At 40.6% G+C, this 25835-nt stretch overlaps 1 protein-coding gene across 6 annotated transcripts in view; it reads right to left on the bottom strand.

Moving 5' to 3' along the window:
- Nucleotides 1–25053, bottom strand: part of KMT5B (lysine methyltransferase 5B) — a 39137-nt gene extending 14084 nt beyond the window's left edge. For 2 of the 6 annotated variants that reach the window (XR_010651398.2, XM_065838405.2), the window contains exons 1-5: nucleotides 24231–25053; nucleotides 15717–15959; nucleotides 14737–14884; nucleotides 2614–2779; nucleotides 1410–1519 (exon numbers count right to left, since the gene is read on the bottom strand). Coding sequence is in view for 5 of the 6 variants with exons in the window: in XM_065838405.2 (XP_065694477.1) it covers nucleotides 1410–1519; nucleotides 2614–2779; nucleotides 14737–14884; nucleotides 15717–15876 (584 nt within the window). In the remaining variant the exon portion in view is untranslated. Of the gene's footprint in view, nucleotides 1–1409; nucleotides 1520–2613; nucleotides 2780–13179; nucleotides 13249–14736; nucleotides 14885–15716; nucleotides 15963–18942; nucleotides 19039–24230 lie in introns of those variants that run through there. The other 4 variants (XM_071809062.1, XM_065838406.2, XM_065838412.2 and 1 more) reach the window with 4 other exon arrangements.
- Between the last annotated feature and the right edge of the window lie 782 nt (nucleotides 25054–25835).

Here is a 25835-nt window from a genome sequence, read left to right on the forward strand (position 1 = left end):
AAAAAAGGCCAGAATTCATGCAAGATGTCATCCTCTTTCATGAGTAGTTCTTCAGCATCAAGCTGGTCCTTAAAAGAGACCTTTGGAGAAGCAGGGAGGAACCAACAAAAACCAACAAAACCACAATGCCTTCATGTGTGGACAGCCAATCTGCCATCATAAATGTAGCAGATGAGAGGCACTGAATATTCAGCCTAGGAAGAAGTGCACAATTTCCATTATCTTGTAAGTTATTTGTTTTCACTGCTCTTTAGCCAGATTACTCTGACACAGATGAATATGGAGATTCTAAATACACATAAAGGACACAAACTAGAAGCCAAGCCTTATAAGTGCAAAACCCTCTTCTTAGAGTGCTGAGAACTCTATTAGTTTTGAGCCTCAGTCGTCTTCTAGATACTGGCAGAGTCAAGAAGCAAATCTCTTGTTTCAGTCTTCTCAGGTCACTCAAGATTTTGAGCATGAAAAGTTAATTTATTTTCAACAAACCCAAGTACAAAGCTTCTACCACAAAGAATCAGCCAAGGAGAGAATTCAAACAGGAAAAAACAAACCAACCATCCAACCACCACCACAATCCAAAAAGCACTGATTATACCATGACTGTGGAACTTCCAGCTACAGTCATGAAGAGCTAGAAACTGATCTCAGCCTTGTTGAAGTTTATTCTCCCACAAAATGAGGCCATAGCCCCACAGTAGCAGCACGCTTACTTGGTACGCTGCGAGCATAATGTCTAGCCACCCAATCCTAGCCCTAGCCCACACATAATAGCATATCATAATCTCAGATGTGCTGTTACGAGTATGCACTGTCATAAAGCAAAACAAGTATAAACTTGGGTGGGGGAAGGAAGGGGAGTATTTATTTTAAAATCTGAATTAACCCACAGATCTGCCACAGACATGCTTAGGATGAAACTCCTATGTGCCAAAATGAGGTGGGGAAGATACACTGGGGTTCCAACTTTCTGTTTCCCGGAAAGATTTATTTTGCACAATCAAAATATGCAAGTAACACCCCTCAGTTTCAAAAAGGTGAAAAACGAATTTCCCCCACAATTATTTGCTGCATAACAAATTCAGTATAATGCGAGTATTGACATAGTCATGTTTCTAACAGGAGGCAAAAAACTCACGATTAGAGGAAAATAATTATCTGACTGAAAAGAAGATAAAACCACCTTTTATACTGGTAGCTTTGTGGCTACGTCCAATGTCCTACAGATGCACACATTGTGTGTTAAGTACTTATCACAAACAGATAACAAAAGTAATTTGTAAGTAAAAATACAAAACTCTGTATTGCAGTGGTTGCAGTTTTAATTCTCCATACTTTCAAAAATAGAATTTTTAGAATATTTCAAAATAATTGACAGAAACAGAATGCAAGAGGAAACTATTTTTTACCATTCTTTTGTTGCAACGATTTTGGCTCCATTTTGCTCAGAAGAATATCGATTACAAGGCAGTATCTCAAACCCACTGTCAGTTGCAAACATTCGTAAATAAATAAATACCTGCAATGAAAGAAAACAGTACTTTTCTGTTACAAGCAAAACAAAAGCAGAGAGGAACTTTCATATAAAAATAATGAAAATCAGTGAACTGACAAGAAACACAAAAAATGGATACTGCAATGGGATGTTTGCTGAAATGCGTTTCTGATTATAAATTTTAGCTATGTGCATTATGTTAATCTTTTTTTACTTAGAGTGACTTGCAGGAATCCTCACATGAATAACATGACTATCTAAAGAGTTTTAAAAAATTAAAGATGTCTCCAATGGTACAAAATCGGCCCAACCAATGAAAATGGATAATTTCTTCTTAAAGTCACTAAGTAGCTGCATTCAAAACTACTTCTTAGCTCTTTAAGAATCACTGAGACCTAACAGTTTACAGAATCAAATTTCATTCTTTCCAGTTCTGAAAATGATATTACTTCCATGACAAATCTAGGGATTGCTGGATCAATTATTTTTAGTTAAAGTGGAGTTGTATTACTCAAACAACACTTTGGGAAAACAGAATTTTTTGACTGCTTAACAACTGGTGTATTTTCAGGTAGCAACAATTCTCCCTTTTCCTTTTCCTTTCTTTGTCACACAATTTGATTTACAATAGCTCTAAGTAAAACACAAACAAAAAAAAACCCAAACAAAAACAACAACAAAAATTTGGGCGAAAAAACCAAACAAACAAACCCCCCAAACAAACAAAAAACCACACAACTCACAAAATTAATAAACAAAAAAGGGGGGAAAGAAACAACCCTTCCAAACAATCAAAGAAGCCCTTGAAACTCCTGTCTCCCAGAAGTAGGTCTTCTCTCTTCTGCTTACGACCTAAGCCAACAGCAAAAGAGGCAAATGCATTTTCTTTTCTACATGTCTATTAAATAAAAGGCAACGGTAAGTTAACTCAGAAAAAGAGGAGGGTGGGGAGCTGGCTGGATTTTAAAAAACAAAGGAGGTTTCAGTTAAAAAGCAATCAAACAAATAACAGAGCAGTGGAATCCTTTCTTTTACTATTGCTACATTCTTAAGAATTTTTTACATTTTCTTAGCCTTTCAACCATCTGAAAAAGCACATTAATTACAAATACACCTACATGTTCCTTGAACAACCTTTCCTGCATTTTGTTCTTGTTAAGAAAATAGTGCCGGGCCCAGTCACCTGACGTCAAGGACTTGAAGGCTTTTTCTAAGTGCTCATCTTTCTTAAAACGTTCAATCACCTCTTTTAGTTCTTCTTGCCTTCCTTTAATAGGTCGAAATCTGAAATAAAGAATAAAGCTATTCGAGTCCACTGTGATTCATTCTCAATTCTGTCTCACAGTTATAGCACAGGTTGTTTTGCTAGCCATATAAATATTTAACTTCTAGTATAAAGAAACTGTTATGCACTCAAATCACAGGCCCTCATTTCCTGAGGTGACGGGAGAAGTAAGTAAAGCTAAGAATACTAAGAATGTTAAAACCCTCCATTGTGCTGAGAAGCACTATTTATTCATAAAACAAATCTCTGCCAAGTTTAACCAACACAGAAAAATATTTCACTGTTTTCAATACGTATCATTTGGAATAAAGCAGTTAAAGAACTAGTATAGTAAATGTGTCCTTACTTTCCTAACAAATCTGGTATGTGCACAAAAATAAATAAATCCAGCAAATAAATTGGATACTGTAAATTTCCTAGCCAACACTGGTATCAAGGGATCTATGCACAATTCTGGCTTTTATAGTTGAATTGGGATGTGTGTGTGTGTGGGTGTATGCGTGTGATTTCAAATTTAAGCCCTCTACAACCTCACACACTACGCTAAATTTGTCAAATAGGGAGCAAACAACTAAGATGGGGCAACTGAAAAGACTGAGTAAGAAATATCAGAACAGAAAAAATGCACAACTATCTTGAAGAGTGATTTCACATCAATGTTTGCCCCACCCAAAGCCTTATTATATTGACAAATCCACTATATGGGTTTACGTAGATTGCAAACTTAACATTTGTATTCATATAAAATGCATCTCTTAACGACTACACAAGAAGTATCTAAAAAAATAGTAACATACAGCATAGATCCTACATCTGTGAAAGACTGAAGTTCCACAAGTTAGTACAATCACAAGAATTTTCACCCAAGATGCTGGCTACAGGAAATAGGCAGCTGAAAATCATGCACAGATAAAATAAGAAAATAAACTCCTGCACACTAGCAGAGAATTCTGCCTTCTTCACAAAGCTTAAGATTTAAGAAAAACTATCCTTCATGTCATCGACAAGAAAAAAATGGTTACAGAAAACACCTGTATGATTGCAAGAAGCAGGAGCTCCATTTCTGAGCCCCAAACCATCAAGAGAAAGCAGATCTTACAGATTATGCTGAATGTCTACATATTGCCTTTGAGTACATACCTATGTATGCCCCACTTTGGGTTGGAGGTGGGGTGTGCGGACTTTTAGGTGTATGGCATGTCCCATGGGACTCTTCACAAAGATAAAAATTTTCTAGGGTCATGTAAAACACTTGTTTGCAGCTCCTTTTGCTTACACAACATATGACAGAAGTGTTATACAACCTAACAGCTTTTGGTTAAATCCATAAGACTAATTCCCATTACTTGTTGCTTGAAGTGTGTTACCATGTTAATTTTATTTCATCTTACTTACCAAATTAAGTCTCTATTTGACGACAAAAGTAAACAAGGGGAAATAAATTCCTGAAGTTGGTGGAAGGAACACTCATCAACTCCCTCACTGATACCCTGTTTTTTAAATTACCATACACTTGGCTTATCCCCATCTTAGAATGCTGAACGCTGCAAGTTACTTCTTTTTAGATGCCCAAATAAGATCTGCTTCTTCTCTGCAACTTCTATGAAGGAAACAAAATACCCTGAGTGTTGCACATGCCAATTTTATTTTACCTTATAAAATAGTACGAGTTTAATTAGAAATAACTAAAAATGATGAGGATTCAATTTCCTTCATTAGAAGTAAAATATTGTATTTTTGCTCCTGATACAATAAAGACAGACCTCCTAACAGCACTATCACTTCCAGTAGCAATGCAGGTTACCAGCATCCCATGCTAATACTTTTACACATCTTCTCTGCATTCTGCATCTGAAAAATTTCCTTGTAATGTAACAACTAAGCAATCTTTCAGATCTTTTGGAATAAGGCAAAAATTATCAGCATAAACCTGTGAGCTTTCAGAAAAGAAGATATAGCAAGTAGTTCTGAGAACACATTAGATAAGTTTTCTTCTGGCTGGGATAACATCTAACATGTAGCAAGAGTGTGTAAAGAAATAGATGTCCACACTAGTATTTACCATGCCAAGAAGTTTCCAATCAAATTCTTTAATAAAGAATATACTTATCCCATCCCTCTAAGAAGCTAACTGCCTAACAAGCTGCTGAGATCTCATCATGGAAGAAGACTCCCTTCAGACTACAGATAACATGATTATTACTATTTTTGTTCTAGAGCACACCAAAGTCTCCCTTGATTTGCCAGTTACATACAAGAAGACTATCTCCTGGTTCTCCCCAAATCAGAAAGGCTTCTCCCAAATTTGATAGTCATGATGTCTGGCAAAGCTCTGGGAGTTAAGGGAATTTAAAATTATATAGCCTGGATGGAACCTAACTAGTTTCAGAATAGGACTTGGCCTCATTTTCAGTTTCAACCAGAAACAGTTTTCCCAACAAGGCCCCAACTGTACTTACATAATGAGAAGTACAAAGCACAACAACATGCATAGACATGACAGGTCAACATTTTGTTTACATATTTATTTGCAAACATTAGAGGATGAAAAGCCACATGATTATGGTCTTCAGCTATGTCTATTCTTGCTGAGCTAAATTAATGATTGCCCTCTCCCTTACATTTTGTTATATGCCGAAATGCACCATTTTTTTTAGCGAAGTGACCTGCAGGAGCAAAGGTAGGTGGAAAAAACATCACATTCTAAATTGAATTAGCACCTAAGACAGACAATGTATGTGCAGACAGACACAATCATAATTGTTTATCATCAACAATGATCTTGGTCCAGGCTAAAGGCAGCAGTATCCCAACTCAACTACTCGTGGAAAAAACAACGGAAACAACCCTCCCCTCAACAAAACACAAAAAACCCACAAACAACACAACACCAAAAAAAACACCAACCAGAGCAGATGCTAAACTTAAACAGTGCCTCTCAAGATGTAAGGAAAAAGAATCAATACTCTATATTTTCTAGCAATTAGAAGCACATCTTATAGCCCCAAAATGATGTTCATATTTCAGGTCTTTCACAACATACCAGCCTCAGAGGCTGACCAGATGTCTGCTTGACTACCTACCTTAGGTAGCTCAGAATCTGGCCCCAAGCCTTTAAAAGTAACCTGCATACCTCCATGGATCACATTCAGCAGGTTCTTGTTGCAGGCATTCCACACTGCTGGTGGAATTCCTTCAAGTGTCTAGCAGAAACTTATGTAACATCATTCCTGAGGAGCAGAATAGTGTATACCCAAGCCTTGAAAAGGCCAAAAAGAAGGCTGGAAACAGGAAGAGTGCAAAGACATTATAAAAAACCCAAAACATTAGAAGGTCAAATGAGTGTTACACTGTACGCCATGCATTTGAACTTGAAACAGGAACTGAGTTTTTCAAAAAACACAACTCTTGGCACCCAGCGGTTCAAAAATTATTACCAGAGACTTCCTTTATCAAAGTATTGAACTGGTATTTTTTTTTTTTACATTTTGAAAAGACAGAGATAATGAGAAAAGATAAACAGGAATCCAAAAAAGCAAGAAGCATCCACAAGTGCATAGAAAAATTCTGGAAACCAACATCATGCTGTATAGCATTTCATTCAAGCCAACCACGGCATCAGATACAAAGGAACCCCTAACCCCCTCGCCACCAGGCTGAACCAGGAGACCCAGCAGATGGGGGAGGATGGAAATTGGTTACTGCTCGGAGCTGCAGGCAAAACACCCTCAGCCTGCCCCACTTTTGCAGGTGCCTGTATACCACAGGTATGAGGTCCTGGAACTGGATGGGCAAGCAGCTGATGCCGCTGCTGAAGACCCTTCTGGAAAGGAGGGGTTGTTTAGGCAACCAACACTCTACATAAAACCCAGCAAACCCATTAAAACATCACATGTAAAGAGAAAGAAAAGAAAAAAAAACAAACAAAAAACCCCAGGTAATTGTCATAGGTGACTCCCTTGCCCAATATCACGGCTGACCTGACCCAATCCACACAGAAGTCTGCTGCCTCCCTGGGGCCAGGGTAAGAGATGTGAGTCAATAACTCCCCAAGTTGGTACGGTCCTCTAACTATTACCTGCTATTGTTTTATAATGTTGGCAGGGTACAGGAAAAAAATAGTATTAAGCAAAATGAAAGGGATTTTAGAGATTTGGGGTGGTTGATCACTGGCTCAGGTGGTTTTCTCCTCCACCCTTTCAGCAGCAGGCAGGAATGTAGAACAGAACAGGCAGGCCCTATCAACACAGGGCCACGTGACTGGTGTCATCAATGACTTTTCAACCATGGGATGGCCAGTCCTTCGCCAAGTCTTCTGACTCCCAATGGAATGCATCTCTCATAGAAGGGGAAAAGAGTGCTTGCTCAGGGGTTTGCAAAGTTCATTAATAGGGCTTTAAACTAGATTGGAAGGGGGCAGTACCAGGCCAGTCAGTGATGAGCAGCTGGAAGGTACATCAAAACCTGACGAGATGCTCGGCAGTGAGATTCCTCAGACTGTACCACGAGGTGAAGAACACAACCACACTTGAAGTGCTTCTAACACTAATGTGTGCAGCATGAGGAAAAAGCAAGATGAACTAGAAGCCTTCACCCAGTCCCAGGGATCTGACATAACTGACATTAGTGAAACCTGGTGGGATGAATCCTGTGACTGGTGTGCCATGATGAATGGCTACGTGCTATTCAGAAGGGCTAGGCAGGGAAGGAGACACTGTACATAGTGGAGGGGCTGGATTGCATGAAGCTGGCAGCTGGCAATGGCAAAGTTGGGAGTCTCTGAATAAGGATTAAGGATCAGACAAATAAAGCCGATGCTGTTGCGTGTGACTACTGTAAGCCACACAGTCAGGATAATGACGGTGCCGAGTTATTCTTTAAGGAACTAAGCAAAGCCTCCAAGTCATCTGCCCTTGTCCTTATGGCAGACTTAAACTTGTCAGATGTCAACTGGGAATATCACACAGCTGGCACCAACAGGTTCAGAAGATTCCTAAAGCATCTGGATAATATCTTCTTGGTGCAGGTACTAAGGGAACCAACCAGGAAAGGTGCCCTCCCAGATTTGATTCTCACTAACAGAGAGGGTCTTGTGGGAGAACTTACATGAGGTTTGCTGCTCCAGCTAGATCCCTTCAAATCAGTGGGGCCTGATGGGGTCTCTCACGTATGAGGAGTGGCTGAAGTAACTTGGTTTGTTCAGCCTGGAGGATACTGCAACCCAGATTCCTCATGAAAGCTTCAGTACTTTTACAGGTGTATTTCCATATATACTTCAAAAGATACCTTCTGATGTGAGACACTGAAGAAGCCAATATGCCAAGAAAGCCTAGAGTCAAGCGTTCCTGAGAATCTGAGGGTCTGCTGATTCATAGCTAAATGTACATATATAAAATGAGCCAAAGAAACAGGCTTCTAAGTGATAGTAAAACAGGAGACTAGTTCAAATTAGATAGATAGAAAGAGCACAAGAACACCAACAAAACAAACCAGCCAACCCAACCTCTAAACAAAAAGTCCATTAAAATCAGAATGGTTTATCCAGACTTCTGGTTTGGTCCTATGAACAGCACCTTTATTAGATTCCATGGAAACTGAACAAGACACTTGGGTGTGCGAATCTGCTCACAGACACAGACTCCTTGATCTACCCTACAAACAGCTTCAGGGATCAGGTCTCACAGAACATGAGACTTGCCACAAAACAGTCCATTATTAAAAGTAATCTAGGAATGAAAAACTCTTATCACAGTATCTTTAAAGAAATAGTACCAAGCCTTCTTCCTGACAAGCTGCAGAAGTTTTCACACTTCCCTATGAAGTTTTTATTCTTCCCTAGTCAACAAGATCCAGATAAGCTGTGTCTATTGAAATTTCAAAATCAACTAGATGATGACCTTATCCCACGTAAGGGCAAACTGAGGTGGTCTCAACCAAGAAGATGTAGGAGAATCGCTTGGAGAAGCAAAGCTCTTTCTCTCTCAAGTTTTGCTTACCTTGGGAATACTTAAAGAATCTTGAAATTTCAAGGTATAAAGCCAAAGGTCAGTGAGATGCTTGCCTATAAAGGAAGTTAAAGGAGAGTTTCTGGTAAGTTCAGAAGCATAGTACCTTTCTTGGTCTCAGTCACTGAGAGCAGTGAGTTTGAACAAGGATAAACTGATCCTGCCAGAGATCCAGTATGGAATTCCACGTTGTGTACCAGAGCATGATAAAGAGTTATACTTCTAAACCTATTTCTTAACTTTGGACTAGAAAACATCAAGAAGAGTGAATTTATCACAACATAACAACCCATTAGCCTCTTAACAACAGGCACTTTGTCTGGATGATATTTTTACTTAAGTGGCTATGAAAAGATAGCAAGTTATTGTTCATCTAATATGAGAGATTCACTGCAAGGCTGTAAAACATTCAAGACAGCACAACAAGAGTGGAAAATAATCTACTTATTACAAGTGGCAACTATTTATTTAGTTAACACACATTTTGGCTTCAGTCCTGTCTAACCTATAGTATGAGTATCTTAATTAAAAGCTAGCTATATAAAAATCAACTCATTCTATGTTTAATCTCCAGTGTTACTACCTGGGGAGGAGAAAAAACAAAACAAAAAAAACTCCACAAACCAACAATACTCTTCAAAGGCCAAAAATTCAAAAAGGCACTTTTAATGAAAAATGTAATCCACGTTACTTAGATTTCTTGAACTGAAACTATACATGCACCAGTGTGATCAAAATTCCACCACAGCCTAGAATAGAAGTAAATAAAATTCAAATAGCCACATAATTTCGTTCTCCTTAATACTGCTAGCAAATGAATGCTTTTTAAAAATAAATATGTGGGACAAAAAAACCCCAACACTTTCCTTCATTCTTATTATGACACCCTATATGGTAGATTTTATTTAGCAGTTACTGTGACTACTAGATGCAAGCCACTCCATCTTTTGGAGATACAACCATTTTTGTTGAAGTTAAGGTACACTAGGAAATCTATGTAAGATTAAGGTGGTGGGTGTTGGTTTGGAGGATGGGTGGTTTCGTTGTTTGGTGGGGTATTTTGGTTGTGATTTTTTTCTAAATCAAAAACATCAATCATCAGCAATAGACTTAGTTCCAATGTAGTTGCTGTGTCTGATTACACAGAGTGAAGGAAGACAATTAGAAGCAAGCTAAAGGACTTTACTGAATTAAGTTATTGGAAAAGAACAACCAAAGAAATAAACAAACACCCCAAAAACCCAAACCAATAAAACACACAACACACCACACAGAGAAAGCAGATTTTACACAAGTCAAACAAAACAGTTTTTGTAAGTACGAGGAGACACTGAGGACTGAAGAATGTAAAAGCTTCATTTTGAAAAGGTGTCACTACATAAGAGCTATGTATTTCTCATCCAGCATCTCCATAGCGTCACAACACTGAAGCTATGTGGCCACAGAACCTTGTTTACCTACATGACTTGTTTTACCTCCAAACCCTTTAATACTGAGCCCTTTAATTATTATTATATCGAAATAAACTAAGGAGTGCAGAAGAAATTCAGTGCAGACTCAGGAACACAAGTAATATGAAACTGCTTTGCCTTTTTACTTTACTTATCTTTACTGCTCAACAGTGACTGACAAAGAATGACCTACTCTGTCAAATTCAAGCCAGCAGTTGCTCTTGGTGCACTGTTGAGACAAAACAACTTTCTGTACATAATCCCCAAACATTTCACATTTGCTACAGAAAACATGGAAATTTAAGAAATTTGGTCCTTTAGTCTCACGTTACCAGATAAAACCCCTTGCACCACACACCAGTTTGTAACATCACTGAAAGCAGCAATATGATAAAATATCTCTGTACAACCTCTTAAAACAGACTACAATGCATTTGACTTCCTAAACCACTTGCAAACTTAGAAAGACATTGGAACTGCTCTCAGTATTCCCTGGCATAATGCTGGTGCTTTAGGGAACCAGGAAACAACAGTGCCTGGTAACAGCAGCAGTATTATCAGAAATCTGGCTTAAGACTTAAATACTAACACATTTGTATGCAAGATAGTAAAGAGTGGATTAAACATTAAAGCATGCAACTTCAAGATTTACCATTCAAACTAGGAAAAAGCATCTAAGAGACAGTAAGATAAGCAAGAATTCACTTGCTTATTTACAAGTATCGGTTTTCACAGAATCACAGAATGTTAGGGATTCGAAGGGACCTCAAAAGATCATCTAGTCCAATCCCCCTGCCGGAGCAGGAACACCTAGATGAGGCTACACAGGAATGTGTCCAGGTGGGTTTTGAATGTCTCCAGAGAAGGAGACTCCACAACCTCCCTGGGCAGCCTGTTCCAGGGTCCTGTTATCCTCACTGAGCAAAAGTTTCTTCTCAAATTCAAACGGAACCTCTTGTGTTCCAGTTTAAACCCATTACCCCTTGTCTTACCATGAGTTGTCACCGAGAAGAGTCTGGCTCCATCCTCATGACACTCACCCTTTATATATTTATAAACATTAATGAGGTTGCCCCTCAGTCTCCTCTTTTCCGAGCTAAAGAGACCCAGCTCCCTCAGCCTTTCCTCGTAAGGGAGATGGTCCACTCTCTTAAGCATCTCTGTTGCTCTGCACTCTCCAGCAGTTCCCTGTCCTTGAAACGAGGGGCCTAGAACTGGACACAATATTCCAGATGCAGTCTCGCCAGGGCAGAGTAGAGGGGAAGGAGAACCTCTTTCGACCTACTAACCACTCCCCTTCTAATATGTCCCAGGATGCCATTGGCCTTCTTGGCCACAAGGGCACAGTGCTGGCTCATGTTCATCCTGCTGTCCACCAGGACCCCCAGGTCCCTTTCCTTTACACTGCTCTCCAACAGGTCATTCCCCAACTTCTACTGGAACCTGGAGTTGTTCCCACCCAAGAGTTTTAATCTCTAGTGTTAGACAGCCCTCAACTCAGGAAGTAACAGCTTGCAAAACCAGTTTTTACAAAAAGGACAGGCACACCAGACTAAGTAAACCGAACAGCCAGGATAGCCTTTGTCACAAAACATTCTGTCACAACAGGATTTGTACAAGACTTCCTAACACATGGCAGGGTTTTTTATTAACTGCTAACCTGACATTTTTTCGAGATAAGAGCTACCAATTTGATGAAAAAAATGACCAGAGGGTCCATAAAGATGGCCAGAATCTCTGAAAACAACCTTTCTCTTGGAAATCCAAGAGAATGAAAAAAGTTACTTTTGGGTAAAGCCACTAAAGACATTTCCAGAGCTACACTTTATGCTGTCCATCAAATCCCCGATGATAAGAAGATATTTCAAAGGAACACCAGACAAACTGACTGGGGGGGATCCAACTGTAATCTTTTGAGGACTAGTCTTCGGCTCTTTCAGACATTACTGACTTGACAATTTACAGAGCTAATAGTCCAATTCTCAAGATGAAGGACATTCACGAATTACAGGACTTTTAAAATGGATTAATTACAGGATTTTTATGCTCCCCCAGAACACACACACAAATAATCAATCATGTTTTTGTCACTACTCCACCGTAAGATCACTAATTCAGTATAAAGAAGATAGCAAACAAACATATCCCAACAATAATCTACGTATTTTACTAGAATGTTATGAGGTTTTTTTTTTTTCCCCTCTAATCAATATACTCCGGGCAAAACAAGAGGTCTTTACAAACTCTTCAACTATGGGAATGAATGAAGTACATTAAGTGCTTATATAGAAGACATTCATATACACAAAAAAATACAGACTTGGCTTCCAGAGGTAAGGTAAACTACAACTTCAGAAAGTAGTCATTAACTTACACTGGGCCGCTAGTTGTAAAAAAACATGCAAAACTCTCACGTGTTTCTAACAGCAAAACAGACTGCTGGCACAGTCACTTCCACAGTACATCTTCAAACAGAACAAGTGAATAGGTAATATTTTCTTGCCATCATAAACAGCTGTTTCAAGTGCATCTCAATACACAAACTATGTAACCAATATGACTTTATCACACTGAAGCAAAAGATGCCCAAACATAAGCTGTAAATCTTAACTTCTACTACAACCATGCATTTGGATACTGGCATCTGCTGCTATTTTGAAAACAGTCTGGTCTTCTGACATTTGCTTTCCCACCTCCTTCCCTCAAAGCCATTCAATAACAGTAAGACTCAGGAGCTCTAGAAAGACTACAGTTTACTAGATGGAAAGATTATCTAAGTGTCACAGCTACAATAACAAGCAGATATCATCACTGTACCACAAAGATAAACAAGAACTATGCAGATGCCTTTATTTAAATTAATCGCAACAACAGAAACTCACTCAATAGGACATTATGAAAGACTCAAGAAGATGTGTTTCTGGTAGAAATCGCAAGCCTCACCTAAGTCTTTCCCACAGTGCTCCAAGATTATTAACTATTGTCCTTGAAGACTGCCTGTAACTGTTCTCCAAGTCTGAGAAAGGAAGAAATACATTACGATAGCTTTTGTGTAGTCTTTTCATCCAAATTAGTAATTAAAAAAGTATTTTAGGTATTGAAAACATATCAGCAGAAGACAGCACAAAAGTAGCTGCTCCAACTATTAAACAATTAACATAATTTCCTTAGCAAAAAGCATAAGAACTACGTACCTATTCATAACCTGTAGAATAACATTCATGCAATAAAACAAGTTGTTTGAGCAAGTTGAGTTAGCTCAACTAACTGCTGGAAATACAAAGACACTGTGAACGGAACTGTAAGAGTATCTACCTACACACTGTTCTGGGTACATGTGCTATTGTAACAAATAGTATGGAGAAACTGGAAGAACTCAAGCATTCCTCTTAAAGATGGATGTTGCATTCTCCAGAAAAAAAAAAAAAAAATCTCTTTGGAGTAAGTCTTTACAGTTATTAGGACCACACTGCAGCAATTTCACATGCAACTCACGCTGTCAGGTTATACCAGCAACCATTTATGCTATATGACACCACCAGTCATTTTTGAAGCAATCAGTTTACTTAACTGATATTCTCTTTATTTGACCCTGCTGCATAGGTAAACTGTTCTTGAAAAATAGCCACAGCAACAGTTTGAAGTGTTAAGCAGCCTGCCCCCCTTGATGTGCTGTCTGGAAACCCCAACTCTTACTATTGTACAATAAGCACACTATTACTATTCCTGTCCTTGGAAACTTATCATTTATATGTAGTTTCTCCATTAAGGTAGCAATGCAGATTTTGTATGCAAATGAAAGCTTAAGAGAGATCTATACAATATACTTATTAACAGTGGTATCTCTGTAAAACAGGAAGAAGCATTAAACAACTAAACCCTAAGACCACACCGAATGTAGAATACAAATATTCAGACACGTGTATAACAGTGCAAAAGTATATGCAATTCTGGTAATCAAGTTCCCAGTGTGCACATGAGTCTATCTTATACACATCTTATACACATCTAAGTAGCAGCATTCCTTCAGTATGGGTCTGCAAGAACTTTAAATCAAGTGGCACCAACACTCAGGTGCTGAAGAACTATATCTTTCTTGTAACATTTTAAGAGTAAGGGGGGGAAAGCAGCAGCAGCACCCAGGCACACAAAATAAAGACAAAAGTCCCCAAACACTAACATCTGTCTTTGAAGTATTTCAAAAGATGAATGGCTTAAAACTTATGATTAGTTACCTGTTTAAGGCAGGAAACAGTGTTTACTGACAACCTGTTCTACAGCATAAGCACACGAGGGCTAACAGAAAGACCTACAATAGCGCAGGCTGCTACAGAGGTCCAAGTTCCAGTTTCACAAGCAACGCAGTTTTGAAGGCAGAAGCTACTCACAAATTGCCATTTTTTTCAGACTTCCATAAACATGCAAGAAATTCCACAGTTTTATCCTCATTATATCAACTAAGACGATAAATTCTTTTCTAGAAAAATGAAGGCAAGTTACCTAGTATTCATTTTGTGTGTCTGAAAACCTAAATAAGGATCAAGAACCAAACTAGTTGCTAGGTCATCGTTTTCACACAGTTCCTTGGCAGACATTCCAGAGGAAGGCACATAACGACTTTGACCCTCGAATCCTGAAGAACCACTACCTGCAAATAAGAGAGTATAAATTAGATATTATTTAAGGAATGTTATAAAGACCAGCTATGCTTGGGGACAAATAGCTACAGGTCAGAGACAAAAAAAATATAACAATTAAGGAAGATGATAAAATATCTGAAGAAGCAGGAGCACGGTCCATATTTCACTCTTGGTTTTGTTCATTTACATAGCATCCAATGGAGACAGTATTTTAGAATATGTATTTATGGGTGTCTGATTAATTTCCATTTTTCTGTCTTTTCCCCTACCCTATCTTTCACACTACTCAGTTTAGTCATGCCTGCCTCTAAAATTTCTGACCTATAAATGTGATGAAGCTATGAAAATTTCAAGCCTGATTTTCCCAAAATCTGGAAAAAGGACTTATTCTGAATTTGTATTTAGTCCTTCATCTCAGATCAATAACTACGATACAGCCATGGTCCTTAAAACAGTTTCATAAGAAGTACTGATACATGTGACTTCATTCAAAATGGGGTTTACTTCTACACATGCATTCAGTAAGAACTGGGCCAGTACTTCAAATTATGTTATCCATTTCCAAACACATTAGTTCTCACTTAATGCCAATCATAGATTTTAAACTTATAGCAGTTCAAAATGTATTTACAGCCTTTATTTTTAAACTGATTTGAAGAGATCTATATTCCTAAAGTTAACACATTGAGCAAATACAAACATAATTAATACTTCTGATACTTCATAATTAATGCTGCTTCATGGCGAATGCAGACCTCCTACATGAATTAAGACAAGACAGAAGACTGACTTGCAAGCTGATACATGAATCACATACAACACTAAGCCACATAAACATACATCTGCTTGATCTTCTCTCAGCTCCATTTTTGCTTGTCTTTGGATTCTCCTTCCCTGCATGTTGCAATTTGGTTTGATTCTGCACATGGTCATTAGACGACTTGCTTCCACTTCTCCTGCCATTCATCACCATGTTCTTGGATTCTCCCAGCCACTTCATTCCTACAGACAATCTGACTCAGTTGCATTTAGTCACTTTTCAAAAGGCTTGGAGAAGCGGGTGAGTGACTTCAGTTCTGATTCCTACTGGAAGCAAAACACAAACATGATTAGAACTTACTTAGAAACTGTTTCCAAGGCACAAATTTTAACAAAAAGAAGAAAAGAAAAAAAAAAAGGAGGGGATGGTGGGATGGAGGAAAGATGGTGGTCTGCATTTGCATTAGGAAGGAAATCAGTTTGTCAGCACTAGTACAGGGAACTGTTGCAAATAGATACCCACATATACAACTTACAAGCACATCTGCAAGCAAAAATTAAATACTAAAGCTGATAAATTGTGAAGAACAAATCACTTTTAAGAGTTGAACTACACACACATATATGTATGTATTTATATAATTACATATGCACGTGGATAAATATACACAAAGATGTGACTCCAAAAATGGAGTATTTTCAAATACACGCCCTGCTTTAGCAGGTGGGTTGGACTAGATGATCTCCAGAAGTTCCTTCCAACCCCAATCATTCTATGATTCAGAGAAGTGTCTCTTTTGGCAGAAATTCTGTTTTCCATCAGTTAAGAGTAGCAAAATACTGGATTTCTGTTAGACAACTATGTGATCCAGCTACTTAAAACTACAGAAACATTTACGGCCAGATGATTAGTAATTAAGTTACTTACAAAGATTCAGAAGACTGAGGTAGTACAGGAAGACAGTAGAGACTACTCAACAGATGTATTGGCTCAACCACCTTACTAGAACTATCACAGTGAAAACTACAGATTTTGAAACCTTTTTACAAATTGTCACGGAGAGTAGGATTACTGAAAGTGTAACAGAATCATACTGAGAAAAAGCTGGCTGAAATACTGCCTCAATATAAAGAATTGAGATAATTTCAGTGGACAAGGAATTTTACTTGCTGCCAACGACAGAAGTGATTGCCTTTCACCTCAAGATTTAAAAAAAAAAAAAAAAAGTTTAAATGTCTATTTTACTGGACCAGCAAGCCTTAACATAGCTCTCTAACAGAGCTAGAACCAAATGGTTTGACTACCACAATGCAAAAGTCACTCTGCATACTAACAAATTCTTCAGGAAGGTGCCAGATACAGCCTTCAAAAAACAAACGAGAGACTTAGAATTTGCTAGGGAAAACCCTTACTCATTGCACTTAGCTATACATGGAACCAGACATTTTTACACAGTACCTCCAAAAAAAACCTTGGAAATCTTGCAGCTAAACCTGTAGTAGACAACACTAAGCTGCTTTTTTTTCCTTCTTCACAGAGCTTGCATGATAACATACATCAAAAAACAAACAAAAAAACCCCACAACCATCAACACCTACACAAAAAGCTTACTTGTTAAGCATCCCGCATGAACTTCTTTCACAAGACAGCTAGCTCCTGAAGATCTGCACTGACTATCATGTAAACACTTAATGACAAACTCACTCTTACAACTTTCCTCCTTCTGCTTCTGAGTCGATTTATTTTACAGCTCTACATACTCTAATCAAACGCAGTTTCCCATTTTTATAGCAGTGGTAATAAAGGGCATTAAAACAGAAACCACACCAAAGACTTCCACTAAATTCAGTCTTGATTTCTCTGTAAACCAGGACAGAACTACACTCTGGTGTGCTGCAGTTCACGAGCAGTATAAGTACACAAAGTCCAGTTGCAGATTAATACTAATATGCAGCAATCTGGAGGAAAAATATTCCATACAGTAGAGTTTCTGACAACAGGTACAGTAGCTACACCTGCACAAAGAAAGGAAACTGATCTTTCCTATGTCCAGTTTGGGGAAGTGAGTACAATCTGGGCTGCGACAATACTATCTAACTGCTGCAGATGCACTAGTCCCCCCCCCCACCTCCCCCCCCCCCCCCGCAAACCGACAGCAGTTTGCTTCAGGCTCCAGAGGATGTAAAGGCCTGAGCCATAACCAGGCTGAGAACTCCTTTTAGGAAACCCACAAGGAAGCAGAACAGCACACTGAACACCAATACGTTGTGGGCACAGGGAGTCTCATGCATACTTCTTTTACTGTATGCAATTTGACTACAAGTTAACCACTTCATCCTACAAACATGACAGTCTAGGTGAGCCTACTTTGAGCTCCCTCTGCTAAATAAACTGGCTGTATGGCAATGGTTTTACTATTCACAGGTCAGTGGATAAGCCCAATTTGAGTTTCATGTCAATCATTTAGCTTAAGTAAATGCACACTAAATATAATGAATTATTTAGAGATATAAGGTTGTATGTTTTTTAATATACTCTTGGCTTCATGTTACTTTGTAAGTTGGATTTGCTAAAATTTTAAGCTGTAAAGTTCTGCACATATTTACCAAAGGAACTACAAACTACACTTAAACACTTGCAAGATAAGGCCTAGTTCGCACTTTGCTGGGAAAAATGGAACTGACTGGGAAAAATAACAATCCAAGGCTAACGTAGAGACATTACAGACATCTGCAAAACGAGGCCTATTTTGCACTTTGCTGAGAAGAAAGTATTTATTTAGACAAAACAGTACCTGCACAGCTATGGACAATAAACAAAGTCTACAGCTGAACAAAACAAAGGCCCACATGAACTCAGAGAAAAAGATCCAATGAGAAGCAAGAAGACCCCAAAGTTCAATATTGCTATTGGAGTGAATCATGGTATAAATGTTTTGTAAAGATATAAAAGTCTATGGTTTCCTATGCTTGGGTGGACCTTTGCACAGGTACCCAGCTTGAGCCAGCCCTCTTGCTATTCTGTTCCATTAAATTTTTTTTTCTTGAGAATTTTGTCTCCTGAAAGTCTGCTCTGCATAAGGTTATTCAGGCCTCACCTGAAAGTTTGCCTCTGGAGTTCTAAAACACAGACTACAGAGGAAACGGTTATCAGGGAGGGAATGCCTGAAAGCTTGCTTTTGTGAACAGGTACAGGCCCCCTGCTGAGAGTTTGCTTTTGGAGCTCTAAATACCGACTCCAGAGTGAACAGTTATCAGTGAAAGAAGAATCCCAACAGTTTGCACTGCAACAGATACAGGCCTCACCTGAAAATTTGCCTTGAGAGTTCCACGACACAGACTCCAGAGTGAATGGTTATCAGGGAGGGAAGGCGCCTGAAAGTTTGCTTCGCGAACAGGCATCTGAAGAGAAGGTAAGCAGCATTTGGCTCGGCATATTTCCCCCATGTAGTAAACAATAGAGTGAACCTGCCACCAAACTCTTAAGTCACACTTCTCTTTAAGAAAACTAAACACTGTTCTGCAGCAAGCAGTATACTAAGTTAGTCCCCCACGACACTAACAAATACAGTAATGACAAAGTACAATGGCAAAAAGTAAGAAGGAATGTGGTCACAGAAGAATACTCAAAACATACTAAGCTTCAAGAAAAATCCTTGCTTTTTGCTGCCAAATGTATCGATATAGATGACAATAGAATTCCTCCACAAGTAAAATCAAAAGTCATTTAGTGAAGCCTAGCAAACATTCTTGTGAAAAATCATTATTTATTTGAGCCTAACTGCCTAATGAGCAAGAAAACCTGTCTCCATCTACTGCCTTCTATTTCCTAGTATCAGCCAAACTGCAAGTATGCTGCTTCAGCCTCTATTCCTTTTCCCAATACACACACACTGCTTTCAAGAGACTGTATCAAAAGCCAGAACCAACAGAGAGCATTCCTTTCCCAGTGAATATCAAAGCTCCTAATGCCAACAGATAACATAAAAGAGAGCAACAGATGCCTCACTTACCACCATCACGTGATCTTTAATACACCTTCAGATACGATTTGCTCTCAGTACTTTCTACATCAAACTCATTCTGACAAGTCCTTAAGGAACAGAGGCAGAAAAGGAAGAGGTGAATACCGCCCTCATATCAAAGAAAGAACTGGAATATATTTACACCTCCACATACTTAAAAATTCCTGCTAAAGGGCTCTGCCACCAAATAATATAACAGCATGCATGGATCACTTATGACTTTGGGTTTATCTATACTGTTAAGTTTACCAACAGCTTCCAAGGGACCTTTTTTATTTCAATGTGAATGTCCACGTTGCTGTTTTCAGCATTTATTAATTATACCACTCCTCTTTATAATTACACTACCTTTTATAATTCTACTATGGTACTTTACAGGCACATTTCCTCAAATGTCAAAATATAGCTCAATCGCATTCAGCACGTCTCATAGGGAATTTAGCATTTCCTTGCAACAGTACTTTCAGAAAGTTTCATTCACCTGGTTCTAAATGTATTAAACCTATTAACATACTCTGTGAGTATTATTTGCATTTCAGTAACATTCAGAAGCACCAATCAACAATTGAAGCACAAACACAATTAATGCTTACAACACCAGATTTATCTATAAGTGTTAACCAGACTGATTAAACAGTACCATTCAGATTTATATTGCATATGAAAAGAATCAGTCCTTTTATACTAGAAAAATCTAGTAAATCCCTGTGAATTTCAGTAAAGAAATTCTATGGTTGATAAAATGGATCTCAGAAGCTGTCTGAGCCTCACAAGTTTTGGGTCTTCATCTGTGAAATCTATCAATTCAGAAAAGTGTTGTTGGGGGAGGGGGGAGAAAGCTGAACAAAACCAAATCAATAAAACCCTAACACACCCAAACACATAACTAGTAATCATAAGAAATTCAAATATCATTTATTTTAGTCTTCCATGAGACAGTTTTTGCATATAAATATTTATTACTTAAAGGACAAGGACAGCTTCTAAACAGAGGCAGTGCATTTTTTTCACCACTCTCCAGGGCACAGGCAAAGACACAAGAACTGGAGGTTTCCTAGCAGGCAGGATCATCCTCCCCTTTCCCATGGTCTACTGGTACACAGGTGAAACTACCTCCTTCTAAAATGCCATTTCTTGATTCTTTATTTTTACAAAGAACTCAAACATGTAACCAGTTTTGGTGTGTGTGGGTTTTTTGTTTGTTTGTTTTTGTTGCTGTTGTTTGTTTGGTTCTTTTTTGATTATCTATAACTGCAAAAAGCCATCCTCAACAAGACAGTGGTCTAAAGCAAATACAGGCCACAAAAACAAAACACAAGACCAAATGACCGCAGCTTCAGCTTTTCTGGACAAACCAATGGTATCAAGAGGCAAATGATATGTTTCATTACTGATAGCTAAAAAAAATAATATTTAAAAAAAAAAAAAAAGGCAACAGACCACAGACCTTTGGGATGCAGAGCAAAACTATCCAAGCAGTTTTTCTATAGGATCACCAAGCTGTAGAGGATTTCACTACAGCCACCCAACATCCTGCTAGCAAAAACCCCTACCCAATCCTAAAAAGTGTTCAAGTTTCTAATAATACAAAAGACTGAGCAAAATCAAAACTGAATAAAAACTTGCACAGTTTAAGGAGTTATTCAAAACAGCCTCAAATCTAATTTTGGTTACTATTTTGACAGTTCAGACAAGTACCATTAAGCCAGAGAGGAAAGGGTGGCAGTGAATGCTTCTGGCTCACAAAGGGTGTGCAACCAATGCAATGTCACTTTAAATAGGAATCTAATGTTATAAGCTACACTACAAATCATTATTGATTATAGCAAAACACAGCAAAACCAGGCATGGAACAGAGGTCTTTGCAACCACAGAAGGTGACCAAAAAAAAAAGAAATCCGAGAGTTTATTTTCCCATAATTTCTGTAGTCAATGTTGTATCTTAAAGAAAGGTCAGGTGGTCCCACTGCACTTCAAAGATTATGGAGTTGAGGCTGCAATTCCTCAACAGGATAAAAGCTACCTAGGAAGGGCTACTTCAGTCCCCCCCTGTAGATGCCAATTTTAGCCACCTAATTTCACATCCACTTTGGACTCTCTTTGCCCATGGGATGAACTGTTTCAGTAAATTAAACCACCAGGAAAAAAAAAATATGTTTGTTGAGTGTTTCTTTTCAGCTAGTTAGTTCTCAGAATAAGGTCAGTACAGAACTGGACACGGATTAAGAGTGGTACGTGGGAGGCTGTAAGACTCTGTCAAAACTGACTCAGGTCAGTTCAAACTGTTGCAGAACTGTAGCCCCACGATGCACGTTGGTGAGAGCACACATGGATCCAAAACTGATTCAAACCCAGGCTTCAATCCCCTACCAATAGCTCAGTGTATACAGTCCCAGTTTCTCTTGTGCCAGTTCTTTCACAGTCACGATTTTTTTTGCCTCAATTTGGATACTAATCCAAGTACAGTGCAGGCACAGAAGCAATAGTACAAATGAGCAGCAGAGAGGGAACGTGCATACAAAAGGCAGCCCCTGCTCCTTCTCCCTCTCTCCTTCAGTTCCTCTACTAGGTGCCCTCTCAGGATGAAGTCAAGTAACTGGCTGAGCAAACCAGCCCAAAGGTTGCATGATCCTCTCAATTCACTGCAGCAACTCCAGTGTTCAGCAAATTTTGACAGAGCAATCCAAAAGCTCAATGCTTCCAGAGAGGGAGAACCTCCTTCCACCCCCCTTGCCAATTCACAGAAACATTTCCCCAATTCCAGAGGCTCAGTGGACCTCTGCATAACTCAACTTAACCTCATTAACCCAAAGGGGAAGAGCAGGTAATTTTCTATTGATTTTATATGCTGAGCAGGTTTAGCAAAGGATCCAGTGGGCATCAGAGTAAGAGACGATGCGGTACTGGAGTCGCAAAAGCAGGACCACTGAAAGGAGAAGTATCAGGTGTTGCAACAGTTTAACTATGTGACTTACACAGGTTAGCTGGACGTAGCAGTTCAGAGCAGTTCAAGACCCCCCTTCAGTCCTGTTACTGAGCATACAGGGTTACATCATCCCACTTATTCATTGAATATGTACTAAGTAATTACTTAAATAAGTCTTATTTTCCACTTCACAAATTCAAATGCATATAGAGCAGATATGTTTGTATGTGTTCATCTGGCTCAAATAACAAAACAAAACAAACAATAACAAAACAAAATAAACAAAGCAACAAAAAAATTTTCTCATTTTCCAGTCAAGTAAGTCTTAATTTCCTCACACAGCATTACTTGCAAGGAGGAAGGTTTAAAGAATTCAAGACAAAAGTTTATTTTTAAAGAAAACAGAAGAAAAGGCATCCATAGCTATAGTGCCCAGATGATGGAAACAGGACATGACTCTGTGTGAACTTATTCTATAATACATTTTAATCTGTTTAAAACCTACCACTACATATTTAATTAAACTATTAAATAAATATTAATTTTAAATTTAAATTAACATTAAACATTAAATTAATTTCTAAAATAATGTTGAATAGTTACACTATTAAACACTCTAATCAAACTGTCATCTTGTATGTGTCACCCTGCACTGAACTCAACCCACTAGAAAACTACACAAAGTTACACACTTAAGATTCTCATATTGCCTGTGACACAATTCATCAAAACACCACATGCTCTCTCAGTCCTCATCTTTACTTTTTTTGTAGAATAATGTGTTAAAGATAAATCGACTTTAAAGTTTCAGATATAGATGCCAGACAAAAATGTATGTCACTTCTTCCTTAAAAACATTTATTCCCCAATGAAAAAATCACAAAAAAATCCCAAGATATCAGGCGTTTCGATCCAATTGCAGAAAGCGCTGAGTCTGTAATAGTCACTCAAAACAGACCTTAAAAAATACCAAATAGCACAAACACCGATTAAAACTCCTCTCACGGCTCACACAGAGGAAAGCCACACCGTCAGGACCACTAACTATTCAACACCAGAAGTGCCACGAAGTGCCAAGTAACTAACAGCTTCGTCCCCAAGTTCCCTACAAGCCTTCCTAGGCTCAAACTACTCGCACAAAACCCAGCGGCACCGCCCCCCGCGCTGTGCTGCCCCCTAGAGCTCGCCTCCCGCCGGCGCCGCCACCAAACGCCGGCCCCGCCACGACACCCACCTGCCCAGGCCCCAGGTGCGGCGGGGAGGCAGCGCTGCCTGCACATGACTCTCTCTCCGAGCGGCCGCGGGTCGCCCCTTCAGCGGCCGCGGAGCCCATCCGTCAGCGCCGCCGAAAGCCGTCCTCGCCCTGCCCGAGGCGGCGGGGGACGCCGGCGGCCCCGCACACGTCCTCCTCGGCCGGCCAGCTGCAAGAACATCCCCCGGGCCGCGGAGCAAGACACCGGGCACGGTTCCTCACGTCCGCTCCCACCCCACCAGCTGAAAGACACAGCCTCCTCACAGCCCTAGGCGCCTCAGCCTCACTACCCGCTGACAGGCTGCCCATGGCGCCTCCCACGCGCGGGGGCAATGCGTTCAAAGGGCCCACGAGAGTTGCGACCCCCTCACAAAGGCACACACACGCTCACCTCCCGGCTGCTCTCCGTGCTGGGTCCCTCGCCGCCGTTGCCTCAGCCACCACTGGAGGAAAATGAATCATCAAAGGGAACGGAGCGAGGAGGAAAAAGAAGAGGAAGGGGCACGGGGGAGGGGAGCGAAGACTGACCGAGGGAGAAGTGGAGGAAAACTGGGGAGGGCGGGGGGGGAGGGGGGGAAAGGCAGGCAGCGGTAGTGACAAAAAATAATTCCCAGTGGGGGGAGGAAAAAAATGGCGGATTAAAATCCAAGATGGCGGCGCCAAGCGACGAGCGGTGCAGTGTAAGCACGACGAAAAAGGCTCCTAGAGATCCTTCCGCCGAGCCCCGCGAGAAAGAGTCCCGCGGGCTTCCTCGCAGAGACCCCGCGGGACGACGGCGAGGATCAGCCGCCGTCGCTGCTGCTGCCGGCTGCTCCTCCTTTTCTTTCTTTCCTGCTGGTAGCCCTCTTTTCGCCGACCTGCCGAGCAACGCGGGCCGCTGCTCCAGCCACCGCGCTCCGAAGTTTCTTCTTCCTCCAGGCGATGCCCACGACCTCCTACGCCCTGTCCGGGCAGACACTGCCTGCCCCTGCGCTCCCGGCGGCGGAGGGACACCGTGGTGGGAAGACGCTTTCTTCGCCCGCTGTCGCGGAAGGATACAGCACTCGAAAGAAACCACAGTCTAGCCACCCGCCAACCTTCTCCGTTCCCTGTCTCCTCCCCTCACTGCCCCTTCACACCTCGCGGCACAGAGGCAGGCCGCCAGCCTGCGAGCCACCGCGCCTCACCCGCGGAGGAGGAGCAGTGCTGTCCATATCCACTCAGCTGGGCGCTGTGCCGCTGCGGAAGGATTTCACTGAAAGAAAACAAGGTCCGGGCCACCCCGCGGCTCAGGACGCCCGGCCGTGTGTACCTGGAATAAGTTCCGACCAACTCACGCGGTGGAGGGATCCCTCCGCTCTAAGCTGGCCTTTAAATACGAGGGACTCCCCACCCTGGGGCTATGGGGCGTCTGGGTCCGTTTAGGTGTGTGGTCGGTTGGTGGAGGTTTTAGGTTCCATTTCTATTCTGGTTCTGGGATCTGTGGATAGTTTGCCCTACTCTGCCTGAAGGCTCTGATATTCCCCCGTCGCTGACTGACAGAGGCATTTAAAAATGGCCCCTGCGGCCTGGAGGGGCTGGGACGGCACCTACTTTCCCGGGCCGCCGGGCAGTCCCCGACGAAGTAGCGGGGCTGAGCTGCTCGCCCGGCTGTTCTCCGCCGCCCCTTCCCCGCCATGCACCGCCGCGTTCCCCCCACGCCTGTTGATGCCCGGGCGTGGGTGCGAGCGCCCCCCTAGAGGAGGGTGCTGTTAAGGCAGCAGCTCCATGGGCTGTCCGCTTCGATAGAGCCCCCTTGAAACAAAAGGTGGTTTCGCTGCTGTCAGACCTGGTACAGACTGCGAGATGGGAAGTGGCGGTCCTGATGCAGAAACAGGCTGAATTAAATGTGCTTGTGGGGAAAAAAAAATGCTAATACAATAGCTGCTGAATATCTTAAGTACTGGAGAGAGTGCAGAGGAGGGCAATGAAGCTGGGGAGGGGCCTGGAGCATGAGTCTGATGAGGAGCGGCTGAGG

This window comes from Patagioenas fasciata, chromosome 5 (assembly GCF_037038585.1).
Source record: "Patagioenas fasciata isolate bPatFas1 chromosome 5, bPatFas1.hap1, whole genome shotgun sequence".
In the NCBI taxonomy this organism is placed as follows: Eukaryota; Metazoa; Chordata; class Aves; order Columbiformes; family Columbidae; genus Patagioenas; species Patagioenas fasciata.